Here is an 18060-nt window from a genome sequence, read left to right as displayed (position 1 = left end):
TATGTTCTAGTCTTATAGCAATTAAAAGTAGAATTTTGGGTTTTATCTACTCTTACTCAATTTTTTTCTGTTAATCATGTCTTGAAATTAACTCCTATGTACCCTAGGAAGAGGTGGAATGTCATTTGCATGTATACATTTGAAATCCTTCTTAGAATAGGCTAAATTCATAGGCAGGTTGCTGAGTGGAAAACATTTAAAGTTTCCCATTATAAACCCTTTATGTTGACAGCCAGCAGACAGTGCCAAAGCTTCTTATGAAATCAGCTTAATTAATCCATACACACAATACACCAAAGCAGCGGTTCTCAACCTGTGGGTCGCGACCCCTTTGGCGGCCAAACGACCCTTTCACAGGGGTCGCCTAAGACCATCCTATATATCAGATATTTACATTATGATTCATAACAGTAGCAACATTACAGTTATGAAGTAGCAACAAAAATAATTATATGGTTGGGTCACAACATGAGGAACTGTATTTAAAAGGCCAGAAGGTTGAGAACCACTGACATAAGCATTAGATTTTTAGATGTGAGAACAGTATTTCCAATTAGCTTAACAACATGGGTGCCTCTGAACTCTGTATTGTATACAGATTAATTGTACAGTCTTTGTGATACATGCTATGTACATGAATTTTTTTCCATAGTAGAAATGTTTTCGCATACATTTTCACCTTTTCTCCCCTGAAATCTTTATATTCGATCGTAAGTAATTCTGGAAAACAACTTTCTCACTGAAATTTTGTAACTTGTGTTTAAAAAATACTGTTTCCTATCTGCAAGCAATCACTGGAAAGTTTGCTGTCTCTTGTTATCAGGGGAGGATTAGCAACCACTGGTGAGAACCAGTCTCTAATCCCTAGATCAAGTGTAGACAACATGCCCCATTCCCCGTGATGCTGTGACTGCCCCTTAGCAGAAACCTGCCCTAACTGACCTCTAAACTCTAGGTCAGCTGGCCCCTGTGAATGTCGACAACTCATAGATATGTAGAGCAACAGGCAAGACAAGGATACTGGAGACAGTCAAAATATACAAGGAAGACTTAGAAACCCAGAGAAATTATAACCCTGGAGATGAACCAAGTAAAGGCATTTGGACAATGGGAAGTGTGGGAATTGGACATGGGAAATAGAAGAAGGAATAGTATTAGGTAAAGGAGATTAAAGAAAGCAAATAGAATAGACAGCTCGTAGCTGAACTAGGATAAGTCATGTTGTGAAACTGCAGTCAATGCAGCAGAAGGTCCGCAGGAGGAGGTTATATTTCCACAACTAATAATAACAGAAAGGCATTGATTTCCATAATCGTTCTGAGACATCTTCTCACAGACTTAAGTTGACTTAAGACATAACTTCCCAATATCCTTCACCTTGTGGAGTGCTGACTTCTATTTATTATAACCCTATCATGACAGATGTATAATATGTGATTAAATAATTAATCCTCCTGTGCATAGACTTCAACTCTAATGGCAAAGTAGGCAAATAGACATTTGTATATTTGTTTAGGGTACTTGAGCCAGGTGTCTGCTATAGTAGCATGAATATAACCCTCTAAAGCAGTGGTTCTCAACCTTCCTAATGCCACGACCCTTTAATATACAGTTCCTCGTGTTGTGGTGACCCCCAATTTCACTGTTACAAATTGAACATAATTAAAACATAGTGATTAATCACAAAACAATATGTAATTATATATGTGTTTTCTGATGGCCTTAGGCGACCCCTATGAAAGGGTCATTCAACCCCCAAAGGGGTCGCGACCCACAGGTTGAGAACCGCTGCTCTAAAGCATCCTCTCATGTAAAAGGAGCTTGGCTCCATGTAGAATGCCAATTTGCACAGCTATTTTATTTATATGGGCGAACCTATATGTACATATGCATGTGAAATATGATATTCAAACTTATGCACACAAAATTGGTAAGAAGTGACAAACCCTTTATTTAAAATTCCAAACTAAAACTATAGTGCTATTATAAAAACATGCCACTTTTTAATATATGTGTAAATATTGCTGTAGGAAGGTGAAGAAAGCATTGTTGCTATATCTACAAAATGAAACGTTAGTACTGAAATATCTAACACATCAAATTAGTCTTCGTTATCTACCTACTAATCACTAAAGACATATATTACTATTTAAATACCTATGTGTCAGTCACTGAAGTTAAAAAAAAAGATTATTTTCAAGCAAAGCAGCTCTTTGTTTTAGTCAAATACTAAATGAGCCAGAGGAAATGTGTTCATTTTTTACACTAAAGTCTCTGAACAATGTATAAAATATGTGCAAAACATGCTATATTTCCACTCTAAGAATCTGTGACCCATTATTTTCTAAGGCAAATCTTAGCTCTGGAAGAAAGGAAAGAGAGAAAGACATGAAGTAATCCATTGTATGTGCTTTACCCATGAGTGTTTTCAGCAGTGGAAACAGCTCTCAAGAATCATGCATCTGGGAGGAAGAGGTGCAAGTCATTCATGACTAGGTGAAGGTGAGAGTGGCACTAGGGTTCTTCAGAATGACCTAAGGCATGCAAGACAGATCCTCATTTTGAGATCTTAAAAACACCCTTAAGAAAGCACAGAAAGTATCAACACACGAGTAAGTAGGAATGGGATAGAAAAGATTTCTCTGTTCCAGCAATTTCACAAATGCCTCAACTTTTCTAATTAAGCTCCTTATTAAGCTGTTAATAAAGACAGATTCTCCATTTATTTCATCTAGGTCTTAGAGTTCCTTAGAATATAGATACTATTTAACCCAGAGGTTCCTACACTCTCAGGCCAAAAGAAATACCCAACAGTTCCATTTATGAATTATCTAGGGGCAAACAACTTAATAAATACTTATATTCTGTCAACTCAGAAGCAATTTGAAAAAATAATACACTTAAATTGAAAAAAAATAATCATTTTATTTTGTTTTTTATGACTGCAGTTAATAACTAAGGGAACGTGTGTGTTTATTGGGCACTGCAAAACCCCGCAGACCTTGAACTCAGATTGTACATCACCAGTCTCATTTACTGCCCAAAATTACTTTCATGGGGTACTTTGTCACAGCCATCACCAAAAACCCAACTTTTCAAAGATATAATATCATCTAAAGGAAGACAACACAAGCTTTATTATGGTGAAACTGGAAACTAACTCAGGCTAGTAGTTGATGTAGTATCTAATAGATACCACTGAGTTTTCCTAAAAAATGTAAAATATCCCTCAAAACCCTCATGAACCAACTGAAGTAGCCAGGGCACCTCAGCACAGTTTGGGAACCATAGGTTTTACCAATGACCTTGAATCTTCTCATTCTGAAATCCCCCCTTTTTATCTTTCTCACTGCTTGTCTTCAGATGTTCAGAATTAATAGAACTAGAAAATAAAGTCTCTCCAAGAGCCATCAGTTCACTTGTATGTGTAGCCCCTTGACTACACAACCCTGTTAGACCATCGAAGCTGCTACAACCGTATATTCAAGAACATTACCTCCATTTATCAGAAACTCTCATCCCTCATAGCTATTTTCAGTTTGCAGAGTTTGCTGTGTCCCATTGTTGCCTCCCTTGAAGACATCTTTAGTTGATGCTTCCACCGTTTATGTCTTTTTATGTTGGGTCTTTGAATTATAGTCTTTGATTTATTTGACTTTCTTATGTTGTTTCATTTTTCTATTCTAATTATTATCTGCATTAGAAAACTGTTATTTTAAACATATTTAAGAAATTGTATTTTGATATGAAGACAATTCCACCAATTTTAAGGTCTACTGACCTTACTACTTGTGATTTTACCAGTAATTAGTTCAGATCATACTTCCAAGCATTAAGTTCCTTCATGTTCAGTAAACAAAGTGGATACTTTTTTTAAAGAAATAAACAAGAAGTATAACTGTCTAATCACTACATTGTACACCTGAAACTAATATAATATTGTATGTTAACTGTAACTGAAAAATAAAAAAATATATTAAAAAAAGAAAAAAAGAATGAGAATAGCATGTGGCAATATATAATGATTTATGTTATATTGCTGGTTACATTATTTGTCTCTTTTGTTATAACTTTAAAAAAGATTTAAACTTCGGTTATTTTGGTTTCAGGGGAATGAGAAAAACTATTTATTGCACATTCCATATACAAAGGAATGTGGGAATGGAATTGGAATCTGTTCATAAATAGAACATTAACCTTTCAATTTTAGAAGTCTTGTAACTCAAAACTTATATCACATTATAATAGCTGGTACCTTTTCACTTACTTTACTTCAAGTTGATATTTGTGTAAGTGTAAATAGGTAGATCATCATGTACATGTTCAAAACTATAAAGCCAAATTAATTTTTAGCATGGTCATTTCAATACTCTATGTGTCAATATTGTCTTGATTTCAACTAGGCTAATTATTTCCATAACTTATAGTAACTATGGGAAGACATCGAATTTCCATAATGCTATATTTCTCTTTAAGAATCCCATATATCAAACATATCATGGCTATATCTGTTAACAGCATTTACTTCAAGAGGTGCTTAAAACCATCTTCAGGATTCATAATAGCTAAAACACAGTAAGCCTAAATGATGGCTACAAAAGTATATTATATTATGGCTCTTAATCCTGAACGAGCGCTTATTCATAACTCTAAAAGCTAGTTACTCTGCATAAAAATTTAACAGTTGGATGAAAAAGGTATAAACAAAGTTGAGTTTTATACTTTTATGTTTTCATTAAAGAAAAACCATAAAATGTTAAGTAAATCATTTTTTTAAAAAATTTTTATTAAAGGATTGGCATCTATTTCTAAAACAAACCCCTGCTGTTTTGTTTTATTTTGTTTTGTTTTGTTTTGTTTTGTTTTGTTTTGTTTTGAGTTTGGGGTGGTTGTAAAATTTGCGTATGGATTCTCCTGGTTACTAATTCTGGCTGTTCATCTTTCCCATGGATGTCTGGCATATTCCACTTAAAATGCATGAGATTGCATGTGCTTTTCCTTTGCTGTGGCTTCTGCTATATCATTTTTTTGCTTCCAGATAGCGGTGGGTGTGCTCGCAAACGTGCCGCCATGTCTGTTACATTAACATCTGTGAAGAGAGTTCAAAGTTCTCCAAACCTATTGGCTGCAGGTATAATATCACTAACTCCAGAATGTCACACTTGAATGGCTTTGTCTGACCTTTCTCTCTTTCCAGAATTATCTTGTTTGGATGAAGAAAGTGACTGTAAATACCTTGTGAATGGCCCACAAGTTCTTACATTTCTTGTCTCAAGAATAGCTCCTATCCCTCCTGACTGTTTTTGTTCTAAAAATAAAAAAGCCAAAGGAAACCGATATCTTGTAGAAAACATTTTAAAAATCTAATTAAAAACAACAGTGACTTGCCAAAATGTGTTGGGTAACTGCAAGTGTTAATAACTATTTAAGCTTTTGTCTCTTATGAACTAAAGTAACAATATTTAATCAAGATAACTCATAGTTGCTTTTGCTATTGTTGTTTTAAGCTAAAAACTATTGAGGGATGGGGACACAGGGGTCAGAGAGAGGGATTTGTAGGAAACTGAATATTTATTAATTCACTTTTTCACCAAAGGTTGCAAACAGGATGATAATTTGTTTTGAAAGAGATCTTAAACCTTCCTTTAACCCAGTCAGCAAAGACCCTTCTCATACGTATTTTTAAACACCTTGGTGCAATTAAGATTAGCACCATATGTATACCTGGGTGCAACCACAGATATACATGTACTCTAGAAGGTAATTGGGAGCGTGATATTTCAGCAAATACCGAGGTGGGTATCTCTAATAAATGTCTGTGGGGACTTACCTAAACTGGTGGGCACAGTCTGCTCTGAGAGGGGGCATGGCTCTGGCAGCTCCACGTGAGCCTGAGAACCTCAGGGACTCCAGACCCAGAAACAGGCCTGCACCTCTTTCTGACTGATAGGTTTGGTTCTTGGTTGGTTACTTGGGGGTGGGGGCGGGGGGGGGGAGGGGGCGGTTCTTTGTTTTTTATTTCTATTTGTGGGGTTTTGGAGCAGAAGTGGAAAAGGGATGGAGAGTGTTTGAATAATTTTAATTCTCACTCTGCACGTCAGTATCTTGTACACACATACATGTGGTCGTTGATTAAATGCTCAAAATGTCCTTGGTCCGAAACTATCCCACGCTGTTGAGGAAGAGCAAGCTTCCATCTGGAGAAACCCACTCCTGCCCGCCACCTCCAATCCACAAACGGATCTCAATGTCCAAGTTTAAATAGCAGGCCAGGTGGTTCCAGAATATATTACATTTTTTTAAAATGCAAGTTTCATTGCAATGTATGTAGTACCATTTCAGTTTAGTTAAAAAATATTTCTATACATATATATGCTAGTATGTATTTGTACATGTTTGCTCATGTGTATATGAGCATGAAAAGATGTTACAAAAGCTACAAATGTGTTTACATGCGATACCTGAGGGAAATGGGAATAAAGGGAAATAAGAAAATAAATAAAATGAAGTCCAGAGCCATCAGGAAAGGGGAATGCCTATACCATGAATACCGCTGACATTTCAGCCAAGTAAATTCTAGCCCATGCTACACAGAGGTGGCCCGCGGCCTGCAGCACCTTCTAGGACGTGTGGCATCGGTTCAACAATGCCGAGTCATCATTATCTACAAAGGTAACCACTGAAGGAATAAGTGACCGGGTTAGAGATTGCCACTTTGGAGAGTCTACACTAGAATATCAGCAACTTCATATCACAAAACTTACAAGAAAATATTTAATGCTTCAGAATCAAAATAATAGCAAACATTTAAATATTTTAGGAATATGAAATAATATTCAGCAATAAGTATGTAGTGGCTATGGGCCGTTTTAAATTTTATACCATAAGGGAATAAGATTTCTAGAGAATGAAGCCCCCTGGATTTTGGACTTCATTGTTACATTAAAAATAGGCCTCTTTTGTATTAAGACACATAGGTACGATCCCTTCCTAAAATTAGTTTTAATTCCATTTTGAAGAAAGAAAACATCCTCTTTGTAGGCCCTTCACTTTATGGTAGCCTTCAGAAGAACTTATTTGGCACAGTATCTTTTCGTGAATTAAAAGGGGATTATCAAGTATTTATTGCATTAGGTATTGTTAAAAACCACAGAGCCTTTAAGTAAAAGACTAACTACCTCCACAAAAGGTTCCCTCTCTCAGATGAAAAGCTGCTTATATTGATAAGCTGCTGGTCATCAACTATTAGTTGTCTAAGTCAGTCTTTCTCTTTCCCTTTTACAAGAAGTAGAATCCCATCAGATAATTCATAGGCACATAGATGTTTTAAAAATCTAAGCTAGAACCAAAATGACAAGTATAGAGAGATGATAAGCCTTTCGAAATTAATTTTATTTTACCAAAACCACCTGGCAGTCTCAGGTAACACTGCTAAGGATGAAATGCAGTGGTGACCACTGCCCCAGGAAACAGCGCCTGCACGTTTTACACCCTTGGGAAAATTTGTGTCTGTAACTCAACTCTCCTTTAGAAGAACAAGAAGGAGGAGGAGGAGGAGGAGGAGGAGGAGGGGGAGGAGGAGGAGGAGGAGGAGGAGGAGGAGGAAGGAAGGGAGGAAGGGAGGAAGGGAGGAGAAGAAGAAGAATTTATTGTCTCCCTACTTCTAAGAGAAAATCATTTCCTAGACTCCCAAAGATTTGTCAAAATTAAATGAGGGTAATGAAGAAAATAGCCCTGACCAGTTTTGCTCAGTGAGTAGAGCGTCAGCCTGTGGACTCAAGGGTCCCAGGTTCGATTCTGGTCCAGGGCATGTACCTTGGTTGCGGGCACATACCCAGTGGGGAGTGTGCAGGAGGCAGCTGATCGATGTTTCTCTCTCATTGGTGTTTCTAACTCTCTATCCCTCTCCCTTCCTCTCTGTAAAAAAATCAATAAAATATATTTTTTAAAAAGAAAATAAATAAAAAGTCTTATCCCAGTACTTAGAAGCACTGTAGGCATTCAATTAGTTGACTTGAATTTAACTAATGGGTTTAAATTAATTCTTGCAAAGTAATTGAGCCATCTAACGGAAGGAGCTATAAGATTTAAAATCATCATAATTTTCAAGAAAAATATAGTTTATTATGTCTAATATACCACATCAGTTAAAAGGACTTTAAACGTTGGAATCATAAAGTTGGAAAGGACCTCTGAGGGCATGCAGTCCAGCCCCTGACACCAACCCTGCAATGAGCCTGGACAACCTCTCTGACAGTGTCCTCACCCCCCTTCCGCTGGGCACAGCGAGTGCTCATGGTACCAGTGAAGAGAGGTCATGGCTCTTCATTCTCCAAGACCCTATTCACATCTGTCCCAGTTACTCATTCTTAAATTTTCAGAGATGCAATGACCATTTACTAAAGAACACTAGAAATTTAGAGCTCTGATCCCTAGAATTCTGGCTCTGTTTTTTCGCAATGAATGATCATAAATAATATTGAAGATATTGGACAAAACCATCTTCCCCATGCATCTGCCAAGTCGTTTACCAGCTCAATCGTTTTTTAAAATTTATCTTTATTGTTGAAAGTATTACAGATGTCCCGGTTTTCTCCCATTGACCCCGCTCCCAACTCCTCCCCAGGCCTTCACCTCACTATTGTCCGTTTCCATGGGTTATGCATATATGCATATAAGTTCTTTGGTTATTCTCTTCCTGCCCCCTTCCCTTCCCTCTAAGATCCATCAGTCTGTTACATGCTTCCATATCTCTGGATCTCTTTTGTTCATCAATTTATTTTGTTCGTTAGATTCCACATATGAGTGGCATTATGTGATACTTGTCTTTCTCTGAATGGCTTATTTTGCTTAACATAATACCCTCAATAGTTTTTTTTTAACATATATTCTCTTTACTTGACATGGATCCAGGATGTTTTCAAGCTTTCTGTCACCTGCTTCCAACCACACTCATCCTCCCTTTCCTACCCTTTCCTGGCAGGAATGAAATAAAAGCAGGGCTGAGGTCAACAGTATCCATGTGGGAGCTATTTATCTTTCAGTGCCTCTGAAGAACTATAATAAAATAGAAAATCAGGACTGGGTGCTTTAAATATTATAATTGGATTTATTTTAAATAAACTGCAATGCTGTACACTTGAGTGTCCTTAAGAGACCACCCTCTTAGGTGTGGACTTTAGTCATTAACATAAACTTCATTAAAATACAGATTCATCCTAAAGTTTTAATCCTTGGCCATTTTTATTCTTTGTCCTTTCTCGTGCTTCTACACATTCAAGTCTCCTATGTTGAGCAGGATTTTTTCAGCAGAGTTTGCCCTGATCACTAGCTCCTATTTCCGGTAGCACAGGTACAATTTCATTTGGAAATCCCTGGGCAGTATTGGCAGGGGCGGGGGTGGCGGGAAGAGAGCCCCTGGATTCAGCTTAGAATGACTCTTCTCTGATTCTCACACTTACTGTCTATCCCACTCACCATTCCATAATCTCTAATGTGGTCACCAGTAAGAAAAAGAACTGGCCCTCTACAAACTATCAGTTAGAGGAAGTTTATTTCAAAGTGTCCTTCAAATCTTCTCAATATGCCCTCCTCTTCCTCACCAGGCCTATACCTCTTGCACCTCCAAGCAGCGGTCTCCTATAACCTCCATCCCCAATACATACCCACACACCCTTCTTTATAAAAGCCCAGTTCTATCAAACCAGAGGAAAGTGAAATCCCTATTCTCAAGCATATAATTATAATACAGATAATTATTACTATTATCCATACTGCTCATCTTTCCATTGCCATTTCTTCAAGTCCGAAAACTTGTTCCATATCTACAGTGTGTGGTAACCAGGTGGTTATTAAATCTCCCTCCCTGACTGCCCACAGCAGAATTCTAATTGCTGCTCTGTGTGTTACACCGTTTTCTTTATAGAGACATCATTATCATTTAAGTGATTAAGAAGTTCAGTCATTTCTGCTCCCATCAAATCCTAGAGATAGTCTAGTAAGCATTTCATATGTAACTCCTCGAAGTTATTTTCACTGTATGGTCCCCACTTACCACCCTGATTTGGAATTTACTGGAGTTACGATCCATACTGAATTAGCAAATATCCTTTTTAAAAATTGCGGATTTGTTAGTCTTCTCTTCCGCATTTGAGCTGGAGTCATTCTAACATACTCTGTGCTGGCTCATTTATTTCTCTTCCTTTGATTTGGAAAGAATCTACATCACATATTTTATCTCAATTCAAACTCTCGCATTTCTCAACTAATTTTTATCATTCCTAATTCATGTGTTTAGATTTCAAAATAGCCATTTCCTAAGCATTAAAAAGAAAACAAAGAGTCCTTTTTACACGTAACATTCATGTTCTACTAGGCATTGAAATAACAGCAATTTAATAACGGTCTCAGGGGACATATAGAAGGGATCCAGGAACTAATAGTACATGTCATTGAGCCACTTCCCTCCTGCATTATCAAAGCAATTCCTTGGTACTGAAATTTGTTTTCCACAGCTTACTGCAACACAATGAACTATACTGTAACAGCTCTTTTATATTTGAATAGAATGTGACTTTAAGTGGCAATAAGAAGAAAATTCAAAGTCTAGAGAATGATTCAAAGTATCACATAATATGGTAGACACATTTACACTTTCTCCAAATTATAAAAAAAAAGCAAATCACAAAAAAATTTATTGCTGTCTCATACAGGAGTTGAATATGGAAATATCAGGGCACCAGAAGCTAAGGATCCGGAGGTTTGATTTAATGCTGGAGAAACACTTATTGTGTACAAGCCAGATACCCTTTGATGCTTTAATTTGGTATTTAGAAATTCATACATTCTGCATGGGCAATAATAAGATAAAATTACTGGTTGCCATAACACAGGGGAGGGGGGAATCAATGCTTTATATGTGTGTTAATTATAAATTATGGTTATATAATGAATAATATTCTAATTGAAGTAAAAAATTAATGTACAAACTTCTCATTGGTATATTTTATGTACCCAGAATTTTATAACTGAGATATTGTTCCCCCCCAAATGCATGTAGTTCTTTGACAAATGATCTTACTGAATTGTTCCTTTCCTTTACCCTCATAGTAATTTGAACATTTCTTTTTCTTTTAGGGCGTGATTCTCAGTCACCAGACTCAGGTACAAAAAAGCTCTTCTGAATAAGCATTCCATTTGCTTTTTTTTTTTTTTGCTATTTAAATGTGGGGTTTTTAATTATTTTAGAGGGGGGAGAGGGAGAGGGAGAGGGAGAGGAGGAGAGGGAGAGAGAGAGAGAGAGAGAGAGAGAGAGAGAGAGAGAGAGAGAGAGAAATATCATTGATTGGCTGCCGCCTGCACACCCCCTCCTGGGGATTGAGCCCACAACCCAGGCATGTGCCTTGACCTGGAATTTGAACCCGTGCCTCTTGGTGCACTGGAGGACACTCAATCAACTAAGCCACACCAGCTAGGGCATTATGAGTTGTGTGTATTTTTAACATATTCATAACCACATTGTGAACCTCACAGTAAAGTTAACTTGCATGTACAGTTATGCATATTGAATTAAATTAAATTTCTGAAGAAAATTTCACATTTATTTTTATTTCAAAAAATGTTAAAAGTGAATGTAGATATGTTTGTATCCAATTTGTGTTCCCTTAATAAAAGCTTGGAGATCTTACAATGACCAAAGTCAAGACACACTGAACGGAGATGCTACATATTCCTCTCTTGCAGCAAAAGGCTTTAGAAGCGTTCGACCAAACCTGCAAGAAAAAAGGTCGCCCACTCAGGTACTCGTGCACACGCTTGTCTGTTGTGTTATTTTAAAGCAAGGCTGTTGGCCCTCTGCTTTGGCATCACTTTTCTAGTAGTAGGTGCATATTTTGATACATGTTTTATTTTTAATATGTTTTTGCTTTCGTATTTGTACTACTGGTCAGACTTGTATAGACAATATGGAAAACAAGTCTTAAGTTCAAAACAGGTTCTTTTTTTCATTCAGCTGATAAAAGCAGATCAGTTTCTAACCTAATGTTTAGGTTATTTTCTGAATTATAAAACGTTATCAGCTGATGATTTAGACTTCAAAGTGATGAGTTCAGCAATCATTATACACTTATAAATGTGAGTTATGCAACTGTTAATTATATAAAAGAATTCTGTGTTGGAGATAGAAGCAAAATTGTGCTGCAGCATAAAAAGAGTTATCAAAACAATGGAACTAAATTGGGGGGGGGGGGGGTGCGCGCACGCGCACTTCAAAGCCTAAACGTATGCAAGAGAACATATGTTCACTTTTAAGGTAATTTCCCAGGATGTCAGTAGAGACAAACTTTATAATGTATTCTGTATAAAGACTATTTTCCCCTCGAAGGCAGCTTTTGATAATAAAATAAAACACATTCCTAATGGAATAAAATTGATCAATCTAGCCAACAAAATGTATGCCATAGTAAGAAGGTATGACATTGCTGTAGCCTCTTTAAGGATGGAGTTAACACTGGTTTCTTTAATGACTAACTTTGACTTTCTCTCTGTTTTTCTTTCAACATTATTTCTTCCTCCGGATGCTTTTGGCAATCCAGGCACCCCTTCCACCACTCAGAACAGAAAGCTTTTGTAGCCCCTTGACAACCAGTCACACAAAGGGTGACATTTTAGACCAACTAGTAACTAACACACACGTTCCTTCCAGTCCAGAGTACTTGACTAATAAAAAATTTCTTCAGGGAGCTATGCATTCTGATGAAGGCGACCCCAGCCAGACCATTGTATATTCCGAAGAATCTAACACCACTGTGTCGTACACACAGAAAATCACTAACCTGCTACCAGCAGCTTCTAGCACAGGTTCCCCACCCAGTGCTGACACGAGTAGCACCCCATTTCTACAAGAGGACTACATGCAAGATTCTCAAACACGGAAAATCTCTACACGGAAACTAATCCATAACCAAGATCTAGGAAGTAGCATCCCCTTTAATACCCCACCGTTTTCCAAATCTGTCGACCTACCATCATTCCTCAAAAGGCCCTGCTCACCGCCCCCTAACCCAGTGCCTGAGAAACACACAGCATCTCTCTCCATTCAGATAGCTCCCCTGTCAGGACAGGATCCCGAAAGCCACAAACAGCTACCTGAGCTTTCTCCAGAGACTACAAAGATACCTCTTCAGCAAGAGAGACAAAAACCTGCAGTGGCTGCGACCGCTCAGTCCTCAGACTGCCGGGTGATCCATTACACTTTCCAATCTCTTCTGACGGTGTCCTGCAGAGACCCTAACCCCTTCGCGCTGGGCTTCTTGCCTAACCTACTGCTTTGGTAGTGTCCAATCAGGAAGGGAAAGGAGAAAGAAACCATCCTCCCATGTATAACCCTACGAAACCCATCAACACATTTCTAGGTTTCTTTTTTTAAATATTTTTATTGATTTTAGAGAGGAAGGGAGAGGGAAAGAGAGGAAGAAACATCAATGATGAGAGAGAATCGTTGATCAGCTGCCTTCTGCACACCCCACACTGAGGATCGAGCCCACAACCCAGGCATATGTCCTTGACCAGGAATTGAACCCAGGACCCTTCAGTCCACAGGCCGACACTGTAGCCCCTGAGCCAAACCAGCTAGGGTGATTTGTTTTAATTTGAAAAATATGTAATTATTCAGATATTTTATCCAGAAATCATGTTCTAAAAGTTTCTTCCTACTGATTTATTAGAAATCATCTATGGTCATTTATCATTTAAGACTCTGCAAACCACTTCGGTGCTCCAAGTACTTTATATATATATTTTTTTTTATTGATTTCAGAGAGGAAGGTAGAAAGAGAGAAAGGTAGAAACATCAATGATGAGAGAGAATCATTGATTGGGTGCTTCCTGCACGCCCCCCACTGGGGATCGAGCCCGCAACCCAGGCATGTGCTTTTGGCTGGAATCGAACCTGGGACCCTTCAGTCCACAGGCCAACGCTCTATCCACTGAGCCAAACTGGCTAGGGCACTCCAAGTACTTTTAAGTGTTAAAGAAATGTGTTTCGTGCCAGATCTTTCAGCACCAAAATTGTCTTGATTCACATGCGCAAAATCTCTTAACTATTTACTCCCCTGATTCAGATGCCACACTCCCTCAGTGTGCCCAAATCTGTGTGACCATGTTAGGTCACTTGTCACCCAGGTCTTGGGTAGAAACTCTAAGGCTATTAAGACTTACGTAAAAATAATTGAATCATGAAAGGAGGTGGTACAGCCAGGCCTTAGGGGAACTGGAGAACATTAGCTGCTCTCTCTCCACCTGACCTGCCACATAGTTCCCGTTGTCTCTCCTGTTTCTGAGTTGACCTCATTCTCATCTCTCAGCCTCTGCTCTCTCATTACTTCAAGTTGCCTGTGAAAGTCCGTGACATTCTCTGTGTCAACTTGCATCTGCGGTTCTGCGGCACAAAACTCCCCGACTGGGGCATTCGGTACATATAATTCAAATCCCCAAGGAGAGGCAGTGGCTCCCGGGCCCGGGTTAGTTCCGTCATTCCCCCTCCCGACCAATAGCTGTGGCCGGTGAAATGGAGCCGCCTAAGGATACAAGTGGCTGCTGGACGTCTCCTCCTTGTCCCCAGAGAAGGGCTGTCAGAGAGGACGTCCATTATCACAGAAGGAGATGGGGTAGGAGGGAAAGATTTTCTTTCACAAAAATGCTTAAATCATTTATTTTTAAATTATCATGGAAACTTTAAGTCTTAATAATGATATAGGTAATTCTATCATTATAAGTACCCATCGCAAAGCGCCAGCAATTTTTATTATTTCACTTGTTTCCAACTGTCAACTCCAGTTATCCTGGTAGTAAAGTCAGTGTAAGATCCTTAAGTTTGTAAAAATGTTAGTACCTATATCTAACAGGTGAAGAGAAAAATGAGGCAAATACCATTATGACACCTAATACAATACAAATAATTTCTTAGTATAAAGATCAATTTTTATATCACTCCTCCCTAGGTATTTTCTTTTTTAAAATTTATTTGTATTGATTTCAAAGAGAAAGAGAGGGAGAGTTAGAAACATCTTATGAGAGAGAAGCATTGATCGCCTTCCACCTGCACACCCCACACTAGGGATCAAGCCTAAAACCTGGGCATTTGTCCTGACTGGGAATCGAACCATGACCTCCTGGTTCATTGGTTGACACTTAACCACTGAGCCACCACGGCTGGGGTAGGTATTTTCTTAAGTATATTACTGTCAACTGTATTGAAAAGGAGAACAAAACCCATCAATTCCCTTTGCTGGGTATTTAACATATTCTGTATGTTCCTTGAGAAGTGAGGCCTACAAGCTAAGCCATTACAGAGCTTAGAAGAGGGGTGTTAAGACTACAGAGCACAGTGCCATGTTAAGCCAATTGGAACCAGAGACAGAAAGAAAAACATGTCCCCATAATTATTTTTTTAGGTATTATTAATTTTTTCTAGAACATTTCAATAGTTTAAAAAATATTGAAAAGTAGAAAAGTAAGTGCATTAAAACTGAACATTATTTTAAGTTTAAACATTTTATTTATACCAAAATCGAATTTATTATCATTTTACTTCATTTTAAATTAGTTTAAAAATATGTGACATCATCACTGGTCATGGTGAAATTATCAAACATGGCTATTCTCTCAATTGAAAATAAGATCAGGAAAATACAGATTTTGAAAATATTATTGTATTATAATATTACTAGAGGCCTGGTGCATGCATTCGTGCACCGGTGGGGTCCCGTGGCTTGGCCTGCACCCTCTCGCAATCTGGGACCCTTTGGGGGATGTTGGAGAGCCAGTTTCAGCCCAATCCCCGCAGGCCAGGACAAGGGACCCCACCAGTCATGAATCTGTGCACCAGGCCTCTAGTATGCATATAAGATCTTTGGTTGATCTCTTCCCGCCCTTTCCCCTCCCCCCTTTTCTCTGAGATTCATCAGTCTGTTCCATGTTTCCAAGCCTATGGTTTCCGCTCCTACATTGAGTGTCTGCCCACTGGTGGTCAGTGCGCATTATAGCTACCGGATAGTCAACCAGTCCGCCAGTCGGCTGGTCGCTTAGGCTTAGATAGATAGATAGATAGATAGATAGATAGATAGATTGCTTTCATTAAAAATCCAGGATACAGACTTTTCTTTCCTTTTCTTCAGTCTTTAATATGGCTTGATATGGCACTGGTCATTATTTAAATTTTGTTCAGTATGACTTTTTTGGGGCACTGATTTTTATTTTGTTCTAAGAGTGCATTTTTCCAAGATTGCATTCTTCCCTTTTCCAGTGAGTTTTTGTTACTCCATTCAATTTTGCACCCAGGATAAGTGCCTCACTCATCTCACCCTCTGCCTTTATATCTCTGGCTCAACGAAGTGATGGCCTGGGAGCTTATGACTACACATCTAGTTTGTTTGGTTGCCACTGACTTAATTTTACTTTGGCTTCAGGAGGACCGTGCTCTCTCCATTCCACCACAGTTCCTATCCCCTCTGTCCAACACTAGGCCTGCACATTCTGAATCCATCCCAGGCCCAAGGCAGGCATTTGAGTTTGCAATGCTGACGTCCAACCCAACATGCTTTTTCCACTGATGAAGCTCACACTTCCTGAGTTCCCTGACTCCCTAATTCCTCGAGGGGTTCAGCCTAAACTTAGTGATCCCTTTTATCCACAGGTTCTCCTTAATGTTCTGGTTTGAATTCCATTGGACAAATAAGCTCAATGTGGTCTTGAATACTAGGTGCTCTCTCTTAGAGCATTCGTATGTTGAGGCATAAGCACTGCCCTTCCCTTGTCGAGACCCGATAGCAGCAAACTGGTGTTTCAAGCTCTGACCTCCCTTCCAGCGCAACAGTAAAAAGAAACTTAAACTTACAACAAGTTGGTGACTTTTGGCTTATGTTCAAATACCTCAACTTTAAATAGTCTTGAAAATATGGAGACACAAACAATTATGAGATTTTTCTGCAGTCATCTATCTGCTGACAATTCAGTAGGAAAAATAAAACACATACACACACCCCTCAAAAAAAAAAAAGCCTGTTTTTATTTGAATTTGTTTTTCCTACTTCAAGGTAGTCCAGGTTGAGAAAATACTTCCTTCTTCCCCTTTTCACACATTCCACTTTTTCCCTACTCACCTCACATCCTCCTCCAGGAAATATGTATATTGTGATTCTCTCTCCTCCTGTGTCTAAGAGGGTATTTCTCTCCTATAAGAGGGTATCTCTTTAATGTGGACATGAGGGTTATGTGAAAGGAGCCCCAACTAGTCTAAGAGGTAATTTACACCTGTATCTCAAAATATTTCAGAGCATTTGTGTGGGTGACCAATGGACTGTTGAACTTCTGAGTTTTATTTATAGAAATTTAAGTGTGGTATGATTCACCTGGAGGCATTTCATCTGTTACACACACACACACACACACACAAACACACACTTAAAATTGTGAGCATATCAGAAAGTAGAGAGAGAAATTCAAAAAGTGTAATAGTTCTGTTTTCTGTAGAGAGTCTCTTTGGAAAAACAAATAAATGGTTAAAGACCATTCCTGAACACAGTACTATACCAACTGATCATATTACCCATAACAATGAGGGGTTTTTTTTGTTTGTTTGTTTTTTATATTTTTTAAAATATATTTTATTGATTTTCTACAGAGAGGAAGGGAGAGAGATAGAGAGTCAGAAACATCGATGAGAGAGAAACATCGATCAGCTGCCTCCTGCACATCTCCCACTGGGGATATGCCCGCAATCCAGGTACATGCCCTTGACCGGAATCGAACCTGGGACCTTTCAGTCTGCAGGCCGACGCTCTATCCACTGAGCCAAACCGGTTTCGGCAACAATGAGGGTTTTAAATAGAATGTGCTTTAGCCTTCTACATGTTTATACTCCAAAGGATGCGGGCCAGCCAATCCCATGAGATTTATAGTCATTAGATTTTTCCTTTTAATTGTATTAATATTCTGTAGTACTTTTGGCTATCTACCTTACCACTGGCACCACACCAAACAACAACAATAAAACCCTCTATT

The 18060-nt window shown here is 38.4% G+C and overlaps 1 protein-coding gene across 7 annotated transcripts in view; it reads left to right on the top strand.

The window, feature by feature from the left end:
• Positions 1-18060, top strand: part of SORBS2 (sorbin and SH3 domain containing 2) — a 197640-nt gene that overhangs the window by 105659 nt on the left and 73921 nt on the right. For 5 of the 7 annotated variants that reach the window (XM_036298344.1, XM_036298345.1, XM_036298343.1 and 2 more), the window contains 3 exons: positions 5039-5131; positions 11137-11163; positions 11674-11798. In XM_036298344.1, the coding sequence (XP_036154237.1) occupies positions 5039-5131; positions 11137-11163; positions 11674-11798 (245 nt within the window). Of the gene's footprint in view, positions 1-5038; positions 5132-11136; positions 11164-11673; positions 11799-12593; positions 13239-18060 lie in introns of all 7 variants that reach the window. The other 2 variants (XM_036298337.1, XM_036298340.1) reach the window with 2 other exon arrangements.

The sequence above is a fragment of the Myotis myotis genome, unplaced genomic scaffold (assembly GCF_014108235.1).
Source record: "Myotis myotis isolate mMyoMyo1 unplaced genomic scaffold, mMyoMyo1.p scaffold_m19_p_3, whole genome shotgun sequence".
In the NCBI taxonomy this organism is placed as follows: Eukaryota; Metazoa; Chordata; class Mammalia; order Chiroptera; family Vespertilionidae; genus Myotis; species Myotis myotis.
The sequence above is the reverse complement of the archived record's forward strand: the minus strand, read 5'-3'. Positions and strand labels throughout refer to the sequence as shown.